At 36.6% G+C, this 22,871-nt stretch overlaps 4 protein-coding genes and 1 long non-coding RNA gene across 13 annotated transcripts; 3 read left to right on the forward strand and 2 right to left on the reverse strand.

Moving 5' to 3' along the window:
- The first annotated feature begins 1,201 nt into the window (after positions 1-1,201).
- Positions 1,202-2,869, forward strand: LOC107266620 (2-methoxy-6-polyprenyl-1,4-benzoquinol methylase, mitochondrial). Its single transcript, XM_015737272.2, has 5 exons — positions 1,202-1,598; positions 1,687-2,099; positions 2,204-2,292; positions 2,363-2,486; positions 2,708-2,869. Exons 1-5 carry the CDS (start codon positions 1,415-1,417, stop codon positions 2,795-2,797), a joined length of 900 nt encoding a protein of 299 aa, XP_015592758.1. The 5' UTR covers positions 1,202-1,414; the 3' UTR covers positions 2,798-2,869.
- A 2,292-nt stretch (positions 2,870-5,161) lies between these two features.
- LOC107266627 (dynein light chain 2, cytoplasmic) lies at positions 5,162-10,996 on the reverse strand. 2 transcript variants are annotated; one of them, XM_015737281.2, is made up of 3 exons: positions 10,563-10,996; positions 8,402-8,519; positions 5,162-7,483 (listed from the first exon to the last, which is right to left on the reverse strand). In XM_015737281.2, the coding sequence occupies exons 2-3, from the start codon at positions 8,507-8,509 to the stop codon at positions 7,322-7,324; spliced, it is 270 nt and encodes an 89-aa protein (XP_015592767.1). In that variant the 5' UTR covers positions 8,510-8,519; positions 10,563-10,996; the 3' UTR covers positions 5,162-7,321. The 2 variants fall into 2 exon arrangements, with proteins under 2 accessions (XP_015592767.1, XP_015592768.1); XM_015737282.2 differs by lacking the exon at positions 10,563-10,996 and adding an exon at positions 10,151-10,174.
- A 389-nt stretch (positions 10,997-11,385) lies between these two features.
- LOC107266613 lies at positions 11,386-14,447 on the forward strand. 3 transcript variants are annotated; one of them, XM_015737262.2, is made up of 6 exons: positions 11,387-11,650; positions 11,734-12,969; positions 13,045-13,212; positions 13,280-13,450; positions 13,532-13,906; positions 13,994-14,447. In XM_015737262.2, the coding sequence occupies exons 2-6, from the start codon at positions 11,764-11,766 to the stop codon at positions 14,270-14,272; spliced, it is 2,199 nt and encodes a 732-aa protein (XP_015592748.1). In that variant the 5' UTR covers positions 11,387-11,650; positions 11,734-11,763; the 3' UTR covers positions 14,273-14,447. The 3 variants fall into 3 exon arrangements, with proteins under 3 accessions (XP_015592746.1, XP_015592747.1, XP_015592748.1); XM_015737260.2 differs by having other exon boundaries at positions 11,386-11,650; positions 11,734-13,212; XM_015737261.2 differs by having other exon boundaries at positions 11,386-11,644; positions 11,734-13,212.
- Positions 14,448-14,786: 339 nt separating this feature from the next.
- On the reverse strand, positions 14,787-22,040 carry LOC107266623 (14-3-3 protein epsilon). Of its 4 annotated transcripts, XR_003059460.1 has the most exons (6): positions 21,848-22,040; positions 18,857-19,163; positions 18,430-18,773; positions 18,178-18,295; positions 17,991-18,057; positions 14,787-16,683 (listed from the first exon to the last, which is right to left on the reverse strand). XR_003059460.1 is itself a non-coding variant. In XM_025084173.1 (5 exons), the coding sequence occupies exons 1-4, from the start codon at positions 21,909-21,911 to the stop codon at positions 18,225-18,227; spliced, it is 786 nt and encodes a 261-aa protein (XP_024939941.1). In that variant the 5' UTR covers positions 21,912-22,040; the 3' UTR covers positions 14,787-18,057; positions 18,178-18,224. The 4 variants fall into 4 exon arrangements, 3 of the variants coding, with proteins under 3 accessions (XP_024939941.1, XP_015592763.1, XP_015592762.1); XM_025084173.1 differs by having other exon boundaries at positions 14,787-18,057; XM_015737277.2 differs by lacking the exon at positions 18,178-18,295 and having other exon boundaries at positions 21,848-22,037.
- On the forward strand, positions 19,369-21,841 carry LOC107266629. 3 transcript variants are annotated; one of them, XR_003059465.1, is made up of 3 exons: positions 19,369-21,144; positions 21,217-21,485; positions 21,704-21,841. It is a non-coding gene; the product is annotated as an uncharacterized LOC107266629 (long non-coding RNA). The 3 variants fall into 3 exon arrangements; XR_003059464.1 differs by having other exon boundaries at positions 21,217-21,431; XR_001537460.2 differs by having other exon boundaries at positions 19,369-21,099; positions 21,217-21,431.
- Positions 22,041-22,871: the final 831 nt, after the last annotated feature.

Raw genomic sequence — 22,871 nt, forward strand, 5'->3', positions numbered from 1 at the left:
TGTGTTTCGATCGGTGTCGAACGAGCATGGAAAAAGATTGATTTTATACCTATAGTTTATTGATATATATATACACAGATATACAACATATACGTATAACTAATTGGACTTCATCTATTCAATAAAAAGATTCGTATATTAGATAAAATACGATAAACAATAAGTTTAGTAGTAGCTCCTCGCACAGCATTAGATACCCTCTAGATATCAATATTTGCATTATTTAATATGTTCAAAGTATGTCTAAAAACTTTGAATGTGCAAAAGAATACACTTCATGTATGCTGGATGTGCTATAGATATTTAAATGTGCCCTTAGTTTTCAATTCAGTAGATCATGAGCTGAAATGTTTAACTTAAACCGACGGCTTAAAAACCACTGTTAAAAGTTTACTATTTATATATTTTTTAGGACCTTCGCTGGTCCTCAAAATGCCTTAGTATAGATCATTTGTGATACACCACTTATTTAATTTATTTTTATGAAAAAAATGTGCTTCATATATTTATGTTATCCCCAGTGTCCGCAATATAAATAAATACGTACACCTGACGAAATGCAAAATCTCATAATTTAAATATCGAATAGGCATAGAAGTAATATTTCACAGATTTGTTGTAGATGTTTCTATTGATGAATAGATTTGCTTAGATATCCTACGGGCGTTATCGCAATATCTACTGTTAATATTGTATGTATTGCATTTGGCGAAAACTTTGGAAATTATATATACGTACACGCAATTCTAAGGTTATCTGATTGTGATGTGTCGATTTTCTTACCAATATATGTAACATTACTGTAACATTGTAGGGATATAAAATTGCTACTTGAGGTTACGAGCTGTCAAAAAAAATTTGACTCCTGAACCGACTATGTGTTTGTTGATTGTTTTCGAAGGATCAAGCAATTGCAGATAATGTTGCATCATGACTTCGAGTATACGTAAGAGAGTATTAATAACTATAAGCCAGATAGTAAAAAATGATTTAAGAAAAAAAAAGACAACGAAAGTTTTTGCAATTTCTCGAATATTTGTCCACACCTACTAATAATGCTGTTGTATCATCTAATATCATGCATAATAAAAATTTTATACTGATATTTGGATGCTACTTCATTTGTCACTGCTGACAAAGCAGATGAATTATTTTCCATTTTATTCCATTTCACATTGAAATGTATACTCAGAATCTACTGTAGTTAAATCTAACTGAATCAGTAATATGAATGTGTAAACAAGATTGTTTTATTATCGTGCCCCAACTTTAGACACGTATGTAATAATTACTTTGCATATTCGAACTGTACACTTTCAAGTTTTCCACTAGATATGCCAACACCAGGCTTGCAAAACCCCAAGATAATGAAAATCCTGTTCTATAGTAAGAACTATCAAAAACTTATGTCAAGATGGCACTTTACAAATGCTTCTGTAGGATATTCATAAGGCCAGATGAAATTGTGTATAGATACTTGAGTACTACATTTCAGAAATATAATAATGTGGAAACAAATAAATCGGAAGCGAATAACGACAGTAAAACGACACATTTTGGCTTCGAAACTGTCAAGGAGGATGAGAAGGCACAGAAAGGTAATTTTCTGGTTATGCATTCAATGATGTAGACAATGTTTATTTTTACTATTTTCAGTAATTTGTAACATAATATAACTTCTAACAGTGCATACAGTGTTTGAAAATGTTGCAAATTCCTATGATTTAATGAACGATGCTATGAGCTTGGGTATACACAGAATTTGGAAGGATATTTTCATACAAGAGCTTGCTCCGACACATGGTTCACGTTTACTGGATACTGCTGGTGGCACAGGAGACATAACGTTTAGGTATTTGAATTATTTGAAGAATTCAAAGAATCCAAAAGGTGTGCAGAGCCATGTGACTGTGTGCGATATTAATCAGAACATGTTAGATGTTGGTAAGACGAGAGCTGAACAACAGGGATGGACATTGGAGAATGGCTATAATATTGTTTGGAAGCATGGTGATGCAGAGAATTTGCCATGTGAAGACAATTCCTTTTCTGCTTATACAATAGCATTTGGAATAAGAAATGTCACTCACATTGATAAGGTAGCAGTATTGTTATTATTAATATACTATTGTTTATTCTATGGATCTTTAATTCATATCAGCAAAAGATCCATAATGAGTGTCATAGAATCTTGTTATCACAGGTTTTATCGGAAGCTTATAGGGTGCTGCAACCAGGTGGTCGTTTCTTGTGCTTGGAATTTAGTCATTTAAACAATGACTTAATGCAATGGTGATTCTTAATAATCATAGATGCTTAATTTAAACATATGTTCAGATTAACATGTAACCTTTCATTGCAGGGTATACGATAAGTATTCCTTTCAAATGATACCAGTTATGGGAATGTTAATTGCTGGACAGTGGCAACCTTATCAATATTTGGTAGAAAGTATAAGGCGATTTCCAAAGCAAGAAGATTTTAAGGTAATCTCGACATGAATGCTATATCGTTATATAACGTTGACATAGAGTCAAATATAACTTGACAAGATATTCGTTTGTATACACAGTTACATAACTTTAACACTGAATATTGGGGGTTTTAACATTTCAAGAAAAAGTTTATTTAATGATTACTTCTTTTCTTGCAAATACCTTTATCATCGAATTTGATTAATGACATTTCAAATTTATTTCTTTTTTAGGATATGATTGAGTGCGCCGGTTTCCGACAAGTGACTTATACGAATTTAACATTTGGAGTCGTAGCAATACATTCAGGATTTAAGCTATAAAAGGTACATTAAAATTGATAAATGTATCGATAAAAATAAACATGTAATTAAATAAAGATTTTGTTCCACTTACCTCTATTTAAAACATTATTCCATTATTAAAAATTTTCATTGCTGCAGTACATTTTCTAGAATCTCCTTTCGTACGATAGGAAAATAGGTAGGGTCGTATACAAAAAAAAATAAAAATGAATATTTTTAGAGACAACTGTATTAGTATTTAGTATTGGAGAATGCAGCCTCAGACAGAGCAGGTAAATATACACATAATACAGTCCATCCAAAGGTCCACAACATTAAATTAATACGGTCCCTCTAATGAAAGTGTTTAAGGCTGTGTCCCAATTTGACAAGATCGACATTTTGTCCTTTGACATCAAGGACATACGCGTCTCACATTCAAATTCATCTGTCAATTTCCCCTCTATTTATATTTATTACGAGTATTCGAGATCTTCAAAAATTTCAATTCTCGAAAGCTTATAGCGTGAGACGCACGTACGTATACAATAAATTTGACTATCTGCTCAGAATAGCATCACGAATAGAATGCATTAACGCACGATTGTCACGAGAGCTCAAACATGAGAAGAAAATGTATAAAGAAGAAAAATGATGGACGGTAGCTAACAGTACTACCAAAAAGTGAATAAGAATAAGAAAAACGCTCTTCGAGACAAGACCGAATATACGTACGGGAACACATCAGTTTACATATTACGAAGAATTTTGCGCAGTCGCTAAAAATGTGCAGCATCGAATTCTTTTATTTAAATTCATCTGCGGATATAAACAGGCACACACGACATGTAAGTAACAGTCTTTCACCCCAATCATATAAACAGCCCTGTTCCGTACGATAAAAGCTTCCAAGTTCACCAAGTGATGCCAATGAACACATTCAATGGGATTAATTATTGATAAATTCATGACAAAAATATCTGTATAGTGTTACAAAATCATCAACAAGACGGAGAGCGTTATCGATTCTCGAGTACGATATAAAATATCCGCACAGTAATTCGCAAGAGTTATTAATCATCTTATTACCCATAGACAACAAGAAAAGAAACGATCGACTCACGCAAGGGAAGAAACACGTCATATCAAGAAGAATCTCGGCGTATCGCACGATGTAAATATAAATTTCTACGATGTACCAGATTCCCTATACTTTTTAGCAATGATTTTAAAAATCCCTCCAATGATTTTAATAACAACAAAATTATTAATTATCTATATACTAGCTCGCGATACAACCTAAAAGGTCCAATTTATTGTTTCTTCGTAGGGGCTACTATTATCAATTCGTAAGACAGACCACTCGCTCAAGATGGGTACAAAGGGTGTTAAGACTTGATGAAGAATTTTACACAGGAGTTGTGGAATTAACGAGGGTAAATATTCACAGTCGCATTGAGAATATCACCACTCTCGTGGTTTCAATGTATCGTGATGTAAATCATACAATGAAAAATTGGGACACAACCGTAGAGTTCTTGCCTAACTAGGCCTTCGTGCGCCAAACTTCGATTCGATTGAACGTGTAATGAATCTCAGCTACTATACGTGACCGTAGCTAAGCACATTATAAATTTATCTAATCATTAAGTCTCAATAAAACTAGTTAATACTGAGGAGCGATAAAGTGGAAAGTTGAGGGTACGTTCGCAATACGGCGATCGTGCAAAACTATAATACTTTTTGTCATCGTAAATCATCTTTCCGACATAGTTTAACTAGCTGAACCCGCAAAGACAAAGAAAAACAACCATTTATGAGACATTTGGACATGACTGTCTGAGAGAACAATACAAAGGATATGATAACAAAGTAGAAGTAATAGCTCACACCCGTTATCACTAAGAGGCAATGACGAGAGAGCATTATGGCAATTACGCAAAATCTATAACATTCGGATTCGTACTGAGATAATTCGGATTTATCATTTGCAACGTGTACTCGTCATCGACAGCTGTCAATCTTGAAAACCATAATTAATTTAATTAATCAATAACAGTAAACCATAGCCAATGCCAAGTGACTTGTGCTTTATAAGAAATACGAGGTAAGAGTTCGGAGAACGTGTGTATAGATGCACGACATACTGTTTTCGTAATTTTCTTTTCTTTTTTTCCCCCTCATTAAGCTTCTTCGTTCATTCCGACAGGCTGGCGGCTTTCGGGACGCAAATGTATCCGCCACGTGAATCATGTAAAGGACTTTATATATATATATTTTTTTAATAGATATAATAAAAAAACATTTCATAAACGAAACCCGATACTTTCTCGCATCTCATTCACGCCGACATTCATTAACTCATTACCTACCTCGCATACACTTCATACGCACTCGTAATCAGTACCTTATCATACGTATTCCACGTAAGCACACATACGCCGGTCGATTATTAGCACAGGTCAACCATAGTGCACGATTATCTCTTAAATCGGTATCGCATCCTTAATTCCATTCTCGCACATTTTCACGGATTCGCACGCACTAATTATGCTCTTGTATCCTTCGATTTCTTTCAATGCAAGTACGAATTCTCGTACCTCATTATCAAATGACGCTTGCGACTCGTCATCTAATAGTTTTCATTTTTTCCCCATGTTTTTTACACAACGTGCAACTTTATTAACCTCGTCTCGTCTTGTCCATCACGCTGTCTCACTTGGAGAGTGCCTTGGGCCGACTTTTGACTCTGGCGAGAAGTGAAAAAAGTCTCTCGTCCGCTTCAAGTTTTACATTATATTTATAAATCTATTTAAAAACGGTGGAACTGCGAAGATTCCAGGTGATAAACTTTCGGATACACACGTACCAAGGGGATACGCGCTTTGGACTGAATAATCGCGCACCCAGTTTGAAAAAGTCCTTTGAACAATCTTAGTGTCTCAATTCTTGGACGATAAAAATCGATCCTACGTCTGCCGCGAGCCGGGAGCACTCTGCATGGAAATATCGTTTGGAGATTGCACTATGTATAAATAGCAATATATGTGTATAATAATCTATATAATAATGTTATGTATAATTACCATAATATGGAGTATTAAATGATCAAGTAATGATTGGAACGAACAGAGAAAGACAGAATGTGTGTGTGTGAGTGAGTGAGAGTGAGAGAGTGAGAGAGTGAGAGTGTGTGTGTGTGTGTGTGAGAGAGAGAGAGAGAGAGAGAGAGAGAGAGAGAGAGAGAGAGAGCAAGTGGCATTGCCTGGGAATCAATTGATTTTATCTTCATTTTAAGTATGCATCGCCATTTTATCTTTATCAATCCTTTTCTTAACCATCCTATTTTTTTTCTTCCTTCCTTTTTCGACAAATAGATCATCAAAGTCCCGTGCCAGTTACAAAATACAACGGTAGTATAACAAAAGGTCTTCTAATATTATTTAAGTAATAATATTGTGTTAGTATTACAACGATTGATACTCGGCTGTTATGCAGTTAATAATTATCGAGTGCGCAATATATATACATATGTATTACGCATACATATATATATCCGATATATATTTATATATATAAAAAAAATCTAATGCTTTCGTCGACTGTGTTGAATTCATCTTCACTTTTTTAATGCATTCTTACCTTAAACTTAAACAAAATGTAGTTAAACAAATAAAAAAAAATAGGTATACCGTTATATATATGAAACGTTATGTGTAGCGTTGGGGTAAGTAGGGACGATATACGATCGATTTGACATAATTAATTTTATCTTCTTCCTTTGAGATAATTAATCGTTAACCTGGCTTGCGTTCATTAATGGCGACTGTTAGTCATTGATCATCGTTCCTCGATACATCTCATTCCACTATGATCAACAATATGTGATATCTGATCCTGTAGTTTTTTTTATTCAAAATGTCTCTTCTGGCATAATAAACGCTCACGTTAACCAACGAGAAAAATTCTGTTCCGACTTCAAATCGCCAACACTGAACCCAACCTTACATATATACCTAATATAAAACAAGAACACAACAAAGCTTTTTTTGGCATACGCAATACATTTCAACATGTAAGGTAGTATGTCAGTTTTTTCATCATCATCTACATCATCATCATCACCGTCCGCCATTACACGTCCACTCCATTTTTTTAACCATTCAAACAAGTCCCCCTAACCCTTAGATTCTCTACACAATATTTCTTTTCTTCATCTTTAATTCATTCGGTCCACGAAGAAACCGTTAACAACGTCGAGATGGTGGGATCGTTATCATAATTCCTTTTCTCGCTTTCCCTTTAATCAACGCCTTCCATGTCATACTCTTGCGGGACATTTCTCTCATTTTTTTTCTTTTTTTTTTTCAAAAACAAGCTGTCGTCATATACGTACACGTAATATAATTTAATTTATATAAGTGGCATGGCGACTGAGAGTTGGCGACTCTGGGATATTGGAAAAGCAGGATGTGGCAGGATTTTGGAGAATTTTCGGGGTATGTAATGGGGAGGGGCAAGGTGGTTCGGGCTTGTTTCGAATACGGAAAAATAGAAATCAGCTTATCCGCTCTTAAAGAGGAGAATGGCTACCTGGCCCAGGTAGAAGTAGATGAAATGTCTTGTCTCGTGTGTGACGTAGCTACCGAAATTACGTCCGACGATGCAGTGCCACGTCGGATTGTACTTTTTATCAAATTCCTTCTTGATAAATGCCGCGATGTCCTGAAACAGATACAAACGCCAAGGATAAGTTTTCTATCTTTCTCTATCTCTCTGTATCTTCATCCCTTTCTCTCTTCCTCTTCACGTGATGGGCTCGATAAAGGATCGATCGTGAGGAGGCGTTACGCGATATTTATGAAACGCCCTGGGCTGGAAAATGTCGTTCGGATGAGCGTACAGGCGGCTCAAGTTCAAAAACGATTCTCTGTGATATTTTGATGTTTTATAAATTTTCCATGACTCCCGACGTTCGTCCGACAAATTTTTTATTTAAAAAAAAAAACAAAAAAAAAAACAGAAGAAATAGTAGTGTACTACGTACAACATACTAATTTTGAATAACAATTTTTGAATATACTAAAATAAACACAACGATACGCAGAATGGAACCATTTGCTGCACTAAAGAGATTATAACTGACAATGAAAAAAAATATTCGTATTAACATTATAGCTAGTGCTTAAAACATTATGTTTAGTTTGTAATAGAGCTGTCGGCAAGATTTTAGCAACATCAAAAATTCTGTAGAATGTATGATTTATTATCACATCGTGTGCAAGAGAGCGGATAACAAACCAGGTAACATTAAAAGAAATTGGTAAAATTAATGGAAGAAACGATAAAAAAGATGTATATATAAAGCACAAAACGTAATAACTAAAACCTATACTTTTAATGTTTAAAATTAAATTTTTAAATATTTGTAAAATTAATTATCACGTTAAATCAACTGTGAACTCATTAAATCAAAAAAAAAAAACGCAAAATTCCTGAATGTGGTAATTGAAGATTTGCCATTCAGCTGAGTTTCGGTTAAATTTATGTGCAGGTCGTAGTACGCGCTACAAAATTTAATACATTTACGTATATATGAGGGTTCTACGTTATATTCTACTTTTCGAATTCACCGTTGCTCACCTTTTCAATGTTGTACTTTTCGAGAGCTTGGGTGGCACAATCAACAGCATCCTGCTGCATCTCCTCCGACATATCAGCATTCTTAATAACTGCTTTGCGGTCCGACATTTTGTCTATTCTGTAAGAATAAGAAGTATGTTATTTTTGTAGATAATTTTTCTGCAATAAAGAAAACAACAAAAATTTCTTGACTAGAGAATTCCAACTGACATACTTTCTCAAAATTTTATTGTATTAGAGACTATCTAAGCACATCGAAATTGCTATTCGAACCCAAATACCATATACCAGACATGATTTTAAAAAACCCAATGAATTAGAATAGTAAATTTTCAATTTCATTATCACTTATTATTCAAGGTACAGTGATGGTTCTATAGATAAGATATAGCGACTTATTTATTCAAATATACGTGTCATAGATGTCGAGTTTACAGTATATGTTACAATATTCTTTGAAAGGGTAAATACAAGAAAGAACACAGTAATGAAATAAAAGGCGATGGTTTCTAACTTCAGATATGTTATTCTTACTATGTTTTTCTGTTATATATCTGATAATAAAACCTTTTCAGTTTTATCGTGAACATCAATGTCAGATTGTAGATTCATGGAATTATATGTTCTTTTAGCAAAATGAAAAGTGATATGCAGGAATTGTAAATCAAATGAAGGAGGTTACGCTCTACTTGAGCTCCGTAAAAAGTTTATGGTTACTGGCTGGATGACTATTTGCTTAGCGCTTAACCCTTGAGTAGTTGGATTCTTCTTTGAAAGTGATACAATTAGGTCCAGTGTATTAGACTAAAGAAAAATATTATCTACTAAAAAAAATCAGATACAATAAGCGACAACTTTTCTAAATGCAATATTAAGCAGTAGTAGTAGTGTATTTTAGGTCATAAATTTTTTTCATATAAGTACAGAATAAACTAAAAATATCAAAAAATAAACTGCAATGAGAAAGATTTGCTTGGATTGGAAGACAAGTAAAGTCTACCATATGATTAATATCACTCAACAATGATTCGAACTGTATTTGTAACGAATGTTGCAAAAATAGTTCGAAGCTGTAGAATAAGGATGTAATGTTTGAAAGTAAATCGAATATTACATGTACTTTGCACAAAACACTTGGCAATGAAAATGTTATATCGGAAAATCATAATACAAACTTACATATTTTATATAACTGAAAAAGCTCAAATACAGATATTATAACTGATTCATTCAAAATGAAACAAGTAATTACAATGTATCATTTATACAGGACCAATAATAGCTTAACTTTCAAATATATTAGTTTCATCATCGAAGAGCAAATTTATATATAAAATATTACTATAGAATTAATAAACAGTGTAACTAGGCTAATTCCGAGTGAAATCTATGCTAAATAATCCAAAAACACTTGGGGACAAAATACTTGTACAAACTAGAAACAGAATGACTGTTGAAAAAAAGCAAAATCAAACATGAAAAAGGAATGAAAGTATAGAGGCAATAGAAAGCTAAAGAACAACTGGTAGAGCTACGAAGAAAGATGGGTGGTCATGAAGCAATAAAAATGAAAAGGCTGGAAGGTGAGGCAAAGATGGAGATGGATGGATAGATAGAGAATAAGATAGGAAACAAAAAACATATAGAAGCGGCATAAAAGAACAGATGGAGATGGCACAAAGTCAAAAAGAGAGAGGACTCAAAAGAAGAAGGAACCGAGAGAAGAATAATTCGAAAAGATAATCGCACCTATACGATTAATAAAATCTGAATAAACCTGGGAGTTGGTAGAGACCGCGCGATTTTGACAGTCGCGCGAACGTCAAATGCCGGCATGTCAATGCACGGTGCCAAACTGGCTTATAGGAACAGCAGAAGGATTTTATCTAGTTAAATGAAGAAAAGCATCGCCGAACAGACGAGAAAGATAGGCAAGGGCGAGAAACGCGGGAGGATGCTGTTTTGTCGATAGTAGATAATAAAAATAGAAATTTCGTTGCACGCGATACTGAATTAGGTCGAATAATATTGCACGCTTGATGCCGACACAGCCTGACGATCTATTGAGCTAAGAAACGTTGAAAATCCAAACTCGTTTTGACGTAAGACTCACTCTTCGGCGAAAAACCTTTATATAAACCACAAATAACGCATAACGTACCTTTTACTGGTAATACTCTCCACCAATTGATCCACAGACAGTCTCTGGTATACAGTTGATCTCGATTTCACACAATTTTCCGCGGGTGAAACGACTTACTCCACGATTTTTGCGCGCTCCAGCCAAACACCGAAAATCCCTCGATCAGGTTGAAGATTGGAGCGCCCGTGCCACACTTTCTGGCTTCTGATTGGCCGGCGATTAGGGTCTTCTATCAGGGTCTTCTATCAGCCCAGCATGCCTTGCGAAACGTAGCGCGCGTAGGAACAAACCTTCTTATATGTTATAATATTTCCCTGATTTCTTCGTTCGTTCTTCCAACAGATAATTTTTTAATATTACAACTAGTATTTTATACCACGATTTATATACTTTATTAAAGCTTTCGATTATATCCACGTTTGCTATATTTACTTCAGAAATTTTATTTTTAATTATAACAATTGAGGATCGAGACATTAAACAAGATAAATGCTATTGGTTGATACACTTGTAAAAACTTTTATTTCTCCCAATTGTTCTGAGATTCCATTTATTTCAAGGATATTTAGACGTTGTTTCTTAACTTTTGTTTAATAAAATACTATCGTTCAGTTCATTGATAGATTGAGAACGAATTTTTAATAATGAGACAAGTTGAAAAAATACGTATCTTTGTATTTTATTAAATAGGAATTATTTATGAAATTGTATTGTACACGTTTGTTAATAAAATCTTTAATAGCTATAGTATTGTCGTATTTACTTCTTTCCATATTAATTGTAAGAATATATGTCTGAAAAGTCGTTAACCGTTTCAAAACAAACGTCATTTTAAACAGTTAGAGACACCAACCTTCAAGCAGTCCGTTTACGAGCATCAATGTCAGAGCTACAGAACAATCATATGAGCAATATCACAAGAACAATTTAAAGTAAGAGAGAATATTCCTTCAAATTACAAAAATGTGAGTGAGAATTTCTACTAAAAGATACATACATACCGGATCTGGTTGAAATCCATGTATCAATGATTAAGTGCAAGCAAATTTCACGTGTAAAATCGTTATTATAAAAGATAAAATTAACGCTTAAATTTGGAGGTACAGGTGAGAGTTATATTACACTAATAAATTATTTAACAAAGACCTTTCGCCAGAGAACTAATTTTTTTACTGTTACTACTACGTAGCACTAATTTCGAAAAATTATCAAAACCATCATGGCAAGACGAAAAAGTGGCAAAAGGACACGTCGCAAGAATAATATGCAAGAAGTATTCCATCAATCGTCCAAAGACAAAGCCTGCTTAATACTCAATAATTCAGATATAACCGAATCAGATGCAGATCCCAACTCTACCCTGGAAACGTCATCAGACACGTGTGACGTACACAATCGATCGCCAGAATCTGTGCTATGCGAACCGTCACAAGGTGATCCTCTTCGTTTAAAAGATTTAAGTCCGAAGATTGCTGCAAGAATTCCTAAGATAAGGCTTAATCTGGACTTACCTGAAAATGAAGATGAAGAGGAGGCATCTGCGACTGGAACATGCACAGCGATGCGGAGTACCGAATCGCAAGGCGTATTATCAAAATTCGAACAGGAGAAAAATGATATAGCTATAGAATGTTGCGATAACAATTTATTGGAAAAAACAATATCCGTCAGTAAAATTATCAAGAATGAATTGGACACAAACTCTGATAGCTGGGGTACAAAATATTTTGATAATGGAAACAGCATGAGATTTGCTGGTAGTAATGATGACTCGATAGTTTCCTATAGTAAATGTTATGTGCGATCCAATAATAAATTAAATGCCTTGTATTTTAACAATTTGCATTCCCGATCGCAATCATCGGATCGTATGCAAGCATATGGGGCAGGCTCTGCCAGTAGTATACCATGCACGTTTAGGAGTGACCAACATTTTTTAGGATCAAGTAAAACCCTTGATAATGACGAGATATGGTTTAAAACTAAGAATGACTTTGCAAGAATGAATGATGCACAACTATTGGAGACGTGTTCGGATCCAGGAACATCCAATTCTACAAATCATCGTGACAGATCTTTGAAATATTCAAGGGTCTTTAATAAATTTGACAAGATGCAATCATCGCAGGATGCGAACAATGATTGCTCAAATTATTTTATGCATATTGAAGACGAGTCGAACGGATGTTGCTCTCGGAGTAGCTCCCCACCTGCCAAAAGGTGTCGTACCTCTCTCAAATACGACCCACCCAATAAATCTTATATACCGTTTACACCTACATTGGACTTGCCAAAAGCACCAGTTGATTTGATGCAGAGTAATGAAAAATATAATGGAAATAAAGACATTTATTACAGCATGCCGGATTCTATTACGTCTCTAGAATTACCTACAGTATCTGATTCAGACTGTAAAACTTTAGAGGTAAGAAAATTTCTTTTCTATTACAAATCATTGTTTCTTAATACAATTCTTGTTTTTCTTGTAAAAATTTTACAGGCGGAATCGCAACTATCGAATAATCCACAGCATCAGTTAGACTGTATTCAATGTTTATCTACTGTGCATACATCGGCAAGAAAATTAAAGAATCTAAAAGCGCCCTTTTCGCGTATAAGTGAATTCTGTGTGTGGCTCGCTAAGGAAATTATACAATTAGTCAGAAAAGTAAGTTAGATAATACATAAGTAAAGGACAGAAAGAGCATTATATGTATACATATTCTCTTATTTAGAGTTGTTCTACAATTCGTAAAGCCATTTTGTCAGTCACTGTAAGGACTCTTAGTCAAGACACCATGACCAATGAAATGGCCCAAATTATTGCTACCATACGGTGTGAGAATGAACATATAGTATCAGTATTGTCTGAAAAAGTAAATAACATTTCAGAAGAACTACTTCAGGTATTGCTTCTAATCTCCTTAAAGTTACTTTTTTTACTCTTTTAAAAACTAATACTAATTCTATAACCTAAAATACATAAGGTTCGAGTGAGAAGCGAAGCGGCATTAGCAGCCTTGACAACCGAAGTCAGCGGAATGCGCGAGGCTAGTAATCAACTGGTCCAAAACAATAGCCTTTTAACAAACGAATTGAAATCTTTGCACGAGGTCTTGGACGGTGTAAAGTCAAAGTCTGCCCCAGCATCTTCTGCAACGCCTCCACCACCTCCTCCACCTCCACCACCACCACCACCTCCGCCACAGGAATCCCAACAAATCACACCAACAACACCAAACAGCAGTAGAACCATTAGAACACCGACGAGAAAGTGTTCCACACCTTTGTTGAATAGGCCTCCCATAACAGTGGAGGATTTGTTGAAAGTCACTTTAAGGAAGGCACCGCAAAGCGCCAAGGTATCCTGAAACAAACGTGTATAAGATTTCTAGAACTTTGAATAAATTTGCAAAATAAATTAATTTAATAAAGTTCATGCTTTTCAGGCAAATCGTTGGAACACTGTACCTGCTCCTAAGGGTCCTGTAGTATCCTTGGACATGCTACGTAGTGTGAAATTAAAGTCCGCCAGGCGCAGGACAAATGATCAAAATGTAAGATCACCGCGAAGTGCGCGATCCCTTAAGAATCGCACAGCTCCTAGTTTCAGTCTTTCTCCGATAATGGCAGGGGCAGAAGGCTCCCTGGGAAGGATCCTGAGGCAGGTCGACGTGAACACGAGGCGTGGTTCAAAAAGATCTCTATCGAACTCAACGAATGGTTAAGTGTATTATATTATTTAACCTTTTTTATATGCATATATATATATATATCAGCTACCCCCAAGTGGACTGAATACATCAGGAGTTCCGGAAAAACCTGTTAAAAATACTTTTCACACACTATATGTATAACGTTGAAAAGTATTTTTAGGATTCCAATGACGAGATGAGCTTTGATCATTTTGCTGACATTAAAAAAATTTCTACAACTGCGATCACCCTGTTTTTGACTAACTAAATAAAAGCAGCAGTCTCGACATTGTTCTTCACGATCGCTTCTTATTCTAGTCTTTGAAAATGTCTACGGATAACGATACAGTCCACAGCTGATATTCTGAACAATTAATACACGTATGACGTATACTTTTTGGACTTTTATCATCACGAGGAATATTCGAGGTATATACTTGTACAAATATGACTACCCAATGAAACCTATAAGACTAATTTTAACGCAATTCAAGCAGATTTTAATTTAAATTGCATTATTAATTTTTATAAATAAATACGATTGTTATAAGAGCAGACAGTTGTAATCGCTTTATTTTCAGTTTTTCACGTGTGGCTTTACAGTAAAAGTCATACTTGGTGTATTGTATTATCTCTAATACAGAGTGAACGCATGCGAATCAAAAATATGAAGTATTGTTTCTAAATTTTAATCAAATTGCGTATGTATTCCATCGCATTTCCGTACGTATGCGTGTGTACGTTATTGTGATTGTGTTCACGATGTTCATTAGCATCGCAATTGGCAATTTCACGTTTTGTTAAGATTTTTTTTCTTCTATTATCTCTTTCGGTTGCATCGTAATTTTCACAATTACAGATGGATCATTATGCGGTACTCGATAATTTTACGATAAAATTCAACTTTTTTTTCTTATTTTTCTTTCATCTCATCTTCACTATTGCAAAAGTTTTCATTTGACCTTAATTAACTCTTCGCTTGACTCCTTACACAATTAAAATTATTATTAATGTACTTACTTACGGTATTATCAATATTACTTTAATGTTATTCTTTGTAATATATTTATAATATAATTATCAATATTACTGTTATAATACTTAAATGTAGGGGCACGCCACACACCAATCTCATCGTCATTATTATTTGTTCTGTGATCTTCTTTTCTTTCAATTTTTATTTTCATCCCCCATTTCTTCTTTCCACGCCCTTCCTCCTTTCTTTCCTCCATCCTCCAATATTTCAATCGCATCTCTCCCTTTTATTTTTTTTTTAACATGTGTGTTCTACTATATCTAACACGTCCTCAAAAAGCATACCCGAGTCGGGCCTCTCTACGTTGCACGTGTACGCCGTGTTTCATGAAAAAACCCCAGGCTAAAGTACTGACTTCATCTACGAGAGCCACAGCAACATCGTGAAGCGCAACATACGTGTCATTTATTTTTTCCTTTAGGTTACATTTCGACTTCTCCCCCTCTCTCAATTCCTCTTTGAGTAACAGTCGCTCGATTAAAATCCCTACAGCTTGAGACTTGCTCGTACTGAGATCGTGTACACGAGATCGTTATTAATTATTATGATGGTCTATAAACGTTATTACGTCTACTGTCATTAACTGGATGAAAAACATTCAAAACGAATCTACCTGATATCCTTGAGCGAATATCATTACCCAAGAACAAGGTCAGTATTTGCGTGAAAAAAGGAAATCGCACAAGGAGCAGCAATGGTGAATAGTATGATAATCAGACGGTGAAAACATATAGTGCAATTGGTAGATACGAGATCAAGAGATGAATTAAGAGAGAAAGAGAGAATAAAACAGGATACAGAGAGCCACTTTATTCTGTAATTTTCTGTCATACCACAGCTACCAATAATACAGTTCACATAAGAGAAACGTATGCAAACGTACATTGACATTGAGGGGCTAACTAGCCGATTTCATATTATTTTCTTCTTACTTCTTTCTGATACGAATACAATACTAAACAGGCTTTCATAATCACCGACACACCGTGCTTTAATTATTATTACTTTTCGCATTTTCATTTCTTTGATTTTTATATACTATATCGTCGTTGCTTGATTTTTCGTATTTTCTCGCGTCTCTTTGTTCAGGAAGACGCTCGACATGTACGAGAGCCATGGGTACGTGGGGACTGGAGTGGAGCATGAAAAATAACAACCAAGAATATTCCACGTCTCCAGGTGATACCTTTCCCATTTCTGTTATTTTAATGTGGTGTGCTGTGTGTCTGGCGTGTGTTTCCTATTCGTTCATCTACCAGCATGATTTCTCTCGCGTTCTCGTAGTAACGTACGCGTGGGCGGCATTAGAGACTCACGTATATCGGCAGACAGACGGCAGAGTACAAGAGGAAGGACTACACATCGTTTCATTGAGCATCCAGTAGTGGAACAACATACGATTATTTACCTGCAATAAGTTTTTATTGGAGTACAGCGTAATACTAGGCAGAAGACTGAATTAAATAAATCGAAATGCTTTTCTTATATCCTGGCGGTTCATTCTATCGTTCCTTCTTTCTTTAACTTTTTTATCCTCGACATCGTCAAGTTTCTTTTCTCTCTATGCGCAGTCGCTCTCTCAATCTCAATCTCTCTCTCTCTCTCTTTCTCTTTTCTGTACAATTTTGATGATATATTATTCGTTTGACAAAAATTCTGTCACTCCAGTGATAATGACAAATTTCGCACGCGACAATAGTGATAAATTTTCGCACGGCATTCAAAGGATCTCTTACTTTTCTTTTGCTTTCGTTTTATTAGATTATCAAGAGACACGTAACTAGAGTATTTATACGTATAATGCGCGTTAATAGTATATCTCGTAACCAATCGGAATATCATTGAGATTTTGGATATGCGATTCGAATGCGATTCTCTCCCTCGTGCTTCTACCAATTTTTACTCCATGTTATGATTATAAAGGTATACGAGGCAAGTTATGCGCACGTTATCTTGAATAAATGAAAGAAAAGAAAAAAAATCGAGGTATCAGTATATTTTTACCATTTTTTTGTTTTTTGTTTTTTTTTTTTGAAAAATCGATTGAACCATAAAAGCGTCTTGCATTTGTCGTGGACGAGTTTATATACGCTGAGAGTCGTATAAATAAAGGGGGATGATGGTTGCCGCTCAGAGGAATTTCAGTCAGGACTTACGCGCGTATCGATGGGTGACATGGACGTGGAAAGTAAATGAATAATAATAACATAGTATATAATAATAATAAAAAAGAAGAGGAAGAAGAATGAAAGCGTCCAATGAGACGCACTACTCGTTTTCTCTCATTTTATTTCGACCTTACGAGGCACGAGACGAAATATGAAAAAAAGTTTCCTCGCTTTTTTAATTAAATGCTTGAAATCTCACTATTAACGCGGGGTGTGTCATTTACATTACTTTCTGCGTGCTCCGCAACTGAACGTGTGATTTGATGAATTTGGAGTAAACCGTACGTATGTACTTAGGGTCATATAAACGCTTTGAAAGATCTTTCCGCTTTTACCCCTCATTACCAAAAAAAAAAACCTTTCTCTTACGATGTCAATCTCTTGCCTGTTCTCTCTAGCTCTGTCCTCAACATCCATTTACATTAACTTTTCCGCCCATTCGAATACCCACCCCTGACCACCCACCTGCTGAATTCTTTTCTTTTGCTTAATAATTATTAAGAGTTTTTTTTGTTGTGTTTCATCTTTATGCGCGAATAACACTCACTGCAGCTAGAGTTACGACACATCCTGATCCTCCACGTCCTGCAGCTGCTCTTTTTGCTCGCCTTCGCCTGTATCAACAGAGATAACATCCGAGATTCATACTTGATATCGAACAAACATCTAGCTATTATTGATATACAATTAAACAAGGATAAGATAATAATCGCTTAGGACTACTACATACATACAGGAACTTAACCCGGAGCAGGGAATGCGAACGTTCAGGGATACACAGTTAAGGATGGGAATCAGTAGTTATCGGTATGGCACCATCTCCTTGAGTAGTTGGTTGTTCAGTTTCTGATTCTAAATTCGAGGGTAAATACACTTGCAATAAGCGTTAAGGTACACTGGATATAATAGTAAATAAAGGGACTGTCTACATATTCGTGAGGTATACTCGAGCGGATGTGTCTCTCCAGGAATAACATGATACGTACCATCTCCTTGCATATCCGAGGTCCATAAGGTGAGATTGTCCCTGAGGAGTTGCATGATAAGAGTGGAATCTTTGTAACTCTCCTCGGAGAGGGTGTCGAGTTCGGCGATGGCGTCGTCGAAGGCTGCCTTCGCAAGGCGACACGCCCTGTCAGGACTGTTGAGGATCTCATAGTAAAAGACCGAGAAGTTCAGGGCTAATCCCAAACGAATGGGATGAGTCGGCGGTAGCTCCGTCATGGCAATATCGCTGGCCGCCTTGTACGCCACCAGGGAATTCTCTGCAGCCTCCTTCCTGTCGTTGCCAATCGCGAATTCTGCTAAGTAACGGTGATAGTCGCCCTTCCTGCAATTGTCGACGATAAAATAAAATCATGTCATATCCTGAATTAAAATATCACCACGGTATCCTAAGAGATTTTATCATACATTTTATAGTAGAAGACTTTCGATTCGCCGGTGGTGGCGCATGGGATTAGATGCTTGTCCAGGACGCCGAGGATATCAGCGCAGATATCCCTAAGCTCCTTCTCGACCTGAGATCGATATTGGCGGATCATCTCCAATTTCTGATCAGCTCCCTTATTCTCTTCCTTCTGCTCGATGCTGGATATTATCCGCCAGGAAGCTCTCCTCGCACCGATCACGTTCTTGTACGCTACCGACAGCAGATTCCTCTCCTCGACGGTCAGCTCCACGTCCAGCGATGCCACCTTCTTCATAGCCTCGACCATCTCTGTAAAAGTACCATCGGTTCACATTAATTATCACAGTCCATTATATACTTTCCAATTTACATTAACGTTACGACGTAATGGAAAATACGAGGGATGAAATTTCTAATTCCCTGATGCAAAACGAATCAGTTTTTAATTGATCATTCAATTAATTAATCCATTTCGAAAGAAAAAAAAATTACAATTGGTCAAAATTGTAGTATCTTTCTCAGCAGGCCGACCATCCACCGACCAATGACTAGTAGAAATCATTGTACTATAATGGTTAAGCTTCATAGCTCATTTTCTATCTAGGATTCCGTCATGAGATTCTTTTTCGAAAATACGAAAGAACATTACGAGGATATACTGTAATAGAAGGATTTAATTGGAAAACCATACACTTTATATAATAAGGTGTAAAGTTAGTCGCAACGCGGTATACCGGTCGAGGTATACAGGAACAGAGGATAGCAGGCACAGATCAATACTTTCCTTCAGCTATGACCTCCCTTCGTTCTCTCAGCCCGTTGCGGAGCTCACCCTCTCTCTGGCTGCTCTTGCAACCCTCAAATTTAACCCCTACCTTTTACACCCCTTCCTTTTATGGCAAGATCTTATAAATATATCGCACCCTTTACACATTTTCAAACGATTAATAAGTTCATACGCTTCTACGCTCTGATGCGTTCGCTTCGCCATGCCGCTTCTTCTCTTCGTGTTATATATATATATATATATAAAATATGTGTGGTGTATATATATATATATATTCTGCACAATTTTCTCGTTCGGACAATATAGAATGTCAAACATAAATTCGCAGAAGAATATAGCTGGCTCACCCATCGATAATCATACAGACTTTTCACGCCTAAGCCACAGGACATGTATAATTTTTTCATGGTGGGTTCCAGTGTCCTGAATGAACATATAGAAGTGTCTGTCTTAGATATTGATTATTAATATTAACGAAAGGACGTAAAGAGAGAAATTAAAAATAAAAAATACGATTAAAAATATTTAAATGTTTCAATACTCGTGTAAAAGACCTGCTTTATCACAATGCTTACAGCTGTCCCTTCGGATCTTAGGAAACAGCGTGCACGATAGGAATCTGATCATGAGTAACTTGCGACACAAGAAGTTAATTGATCATTTTTATCAGTCCTCAATGATAGAAGACGAAGAATGAAAAGTGCTGGCGCAGCGTTGAATGCCGAGCATAAAATCGATAGTACCTATTTTTCGCGTAGCAAATATAAGAAAATTTTAGGTCACCTCGCAGCGTAATGAGAACGAAAAATTATCAGGAATAATCTGTCACGTGAGTAGTCGCTGTATAATCTGAGTAAACTATGGCGGATACAAACTAGTAAGGTATACGCTAGATGTGAGAAAAGAAATAGCTAGAGTGAGAAAGAAAGGATTTAAAAGAATGTCTGCCAAAAAAATCATCCAAAAGAATTGACGTCTGAGAAGGAAACATAAGATATATATACACACGTAGGACATACAGTAGTCCGGGAAAAGCAAATAATATCAAAGGAAACCAAATGACGCCTTGGGGCTCTTTAAAAGTCCTCATCGATTTTATTCGTAAAGGAACAGCAGAGTCAAGGAGTCGTGAAGACTGAAGAGAGTGGCATTCTCGTGCGCCACGGTGAACAATAAAAAAAAAAATTACCGGCGTGCTGTTCCTTCTCTCTGAGACACTCAACGAATATCGTACACGCTACTGAACACAGAGCATGGACAATGACGACCAGGTTATTTCCACGGTTGGCAAATTGTTGGCAACCGGGATTGTATCTGTAGCGGTAATAGCAACAGCATTGTTTGGATCAAACGTAAGAGACTGAGAGAGGATCCAGGACAACCGGTGAATAATGAAAATATAAAAAGAAGCGTGAGCGATGAAGGGGGGAAAAAGGAGAGCGAGCCCAGCAACTATGGGTAAGCAGATGAAAATTCAGTGAAAGCTAGCGGCGTCATCTATAGGTATTAATTTTCTTCTGTGCGTCGTGTGTAAAGAATTGAAAAGAATTATTTAACACAGGGTTTATTTCTTAGAGTGACTTCAAGGCCAGCAGCCACGAGCTCGCACGTTATTACGTACGTAGTAAGCTGGATGGCTGGCTGAGTGGCCTGGCTGGCGATCGGTGGGTGTCGTGTCTATGCGTCACTCAGAGAGAAGGAGCGACTCGAGCGGTTATCTACGAGGGGGCCCCGTACACACGCCTAGCAACGCTGCCATGAAATCCGGCATTCCATAAAGAGTTCTAAAAGTAAGAGCTCAACGAAAGTATAAACCACTCCTCCAGAGGAAGGTCCTCGGGAAAGTGCGTAGAATAGTTACGACGTAGAGTCTCTGTCTAGATGGCTGATAAAGGGAGGGTCGCGAATACGAGCCTCGAGGCGGGCCGGCATTGCGCGCCGCGCGGATCAGTCAGTTTTGACGTTTCGTCGGTACTCTTGACAGATCCTACGAGATATCCGATGCCGTGACGCTTAGAGAATCCATTACTGTACTATCATAGTGTTCCTGATTATCTTTTAGACGCTGCGAAGAGAATACGGGCGGCGTCAACGACAACGGTGGCGTGCGGATGCGATGAGACGTTGTAGAGGCCAGGCGGGCATACATGGGTTTTCATGGATTTTAGGGAGTCGTGTCGGTCTTTTGCAGAAAATAACTACTCACCATCGTAGCGTTCCGCCTGTTCGGCCAGCTTCGCCTTGTAGACGTTGTCCTCCCGCCCCGACATCCTGGATGCTAGCGGATTTCACGGATAGACCAAAAGGATTCGAGGATTCGCACCAGATACGTATCACCGAAATACGAACACCTCCTCGGACGGCCGCTCGCAAGCTCACTGACCAAGATGGCGGCGCCCGCCAACAATCGAAAGCAGTTCCTCAAATGCGCAGACTCCGCCAGACCCTCCACTCGGTACTCAACAATTTTGTGTATTACTGCGCCTGACGTCATCAGGCGCGCACCTTTAGCACTCTTTCGACTTCTTTTTCGGTACTTTTAGGAGCGTTTCAAGACACGACAGTAGTCGATCTCGTTTGCTTCAGAACTACTCCAAAGTAAATAAAACTTTAGATGTTTTCTTATACCCATACGATTATTATTCGTTTAATTTATGAATATTTATTTCGAGCATTTGAATGCCGGTGAACGGTATCGACGTCAATGGCGTCGTAAGCCGGCCAGGAAAACCTATTTGTCGACCAATCAGAATTCTTTAAGGATGGAGATTCGAAGCGCCGCCGTTCGTCTTTCCTAGTTTCTCCTTGTACCAAATGGTCGACTGCTAGAACATCTTTTTATCTTTTCAGTGCTTCCTTTACAATGGTTTACTTAGCCTGGATAATGCTTCTTTAGAATAGCTTTCAATGATCAGATACTCTAGACATATCAAATAAATTTTTACTTTTTATCAGTTACTTTACAGCAATAACTATTTACATATTACTCACTTTGCTTATAACATTGAAACACCTCTTACCAGAGTTCCTATTTGAAATTTAAATCATCTGCAGACTTGAGAACAGTTGGCTGTTACAATTAATTAATAGATACAAATTACTTGTTTTATTGGAAATTTAATTCTTTTTAGTTTGAAATTGTAACAGCAGACAATAACATTCTTGCAAATTAAATGTCAAGAAGGAATTATTCTGTTAAATTGTTAAGGATACTTAAAAAAAATGGAAAA

Source organism: Cephus cinctus, unplaced genomic scaffold (assembly GCF_000341935.2).
Source record: "Cephus cinctus unplaced genomic scaffold, Ccin1 Ccin1_scaffold0330, whole genome shotgun sequence".
NCBI lineage: Eukaryota > Metazoa > Arthropoda > Insecta > Hymenoptera > Cephidae > Cephus > Cephus cinctus.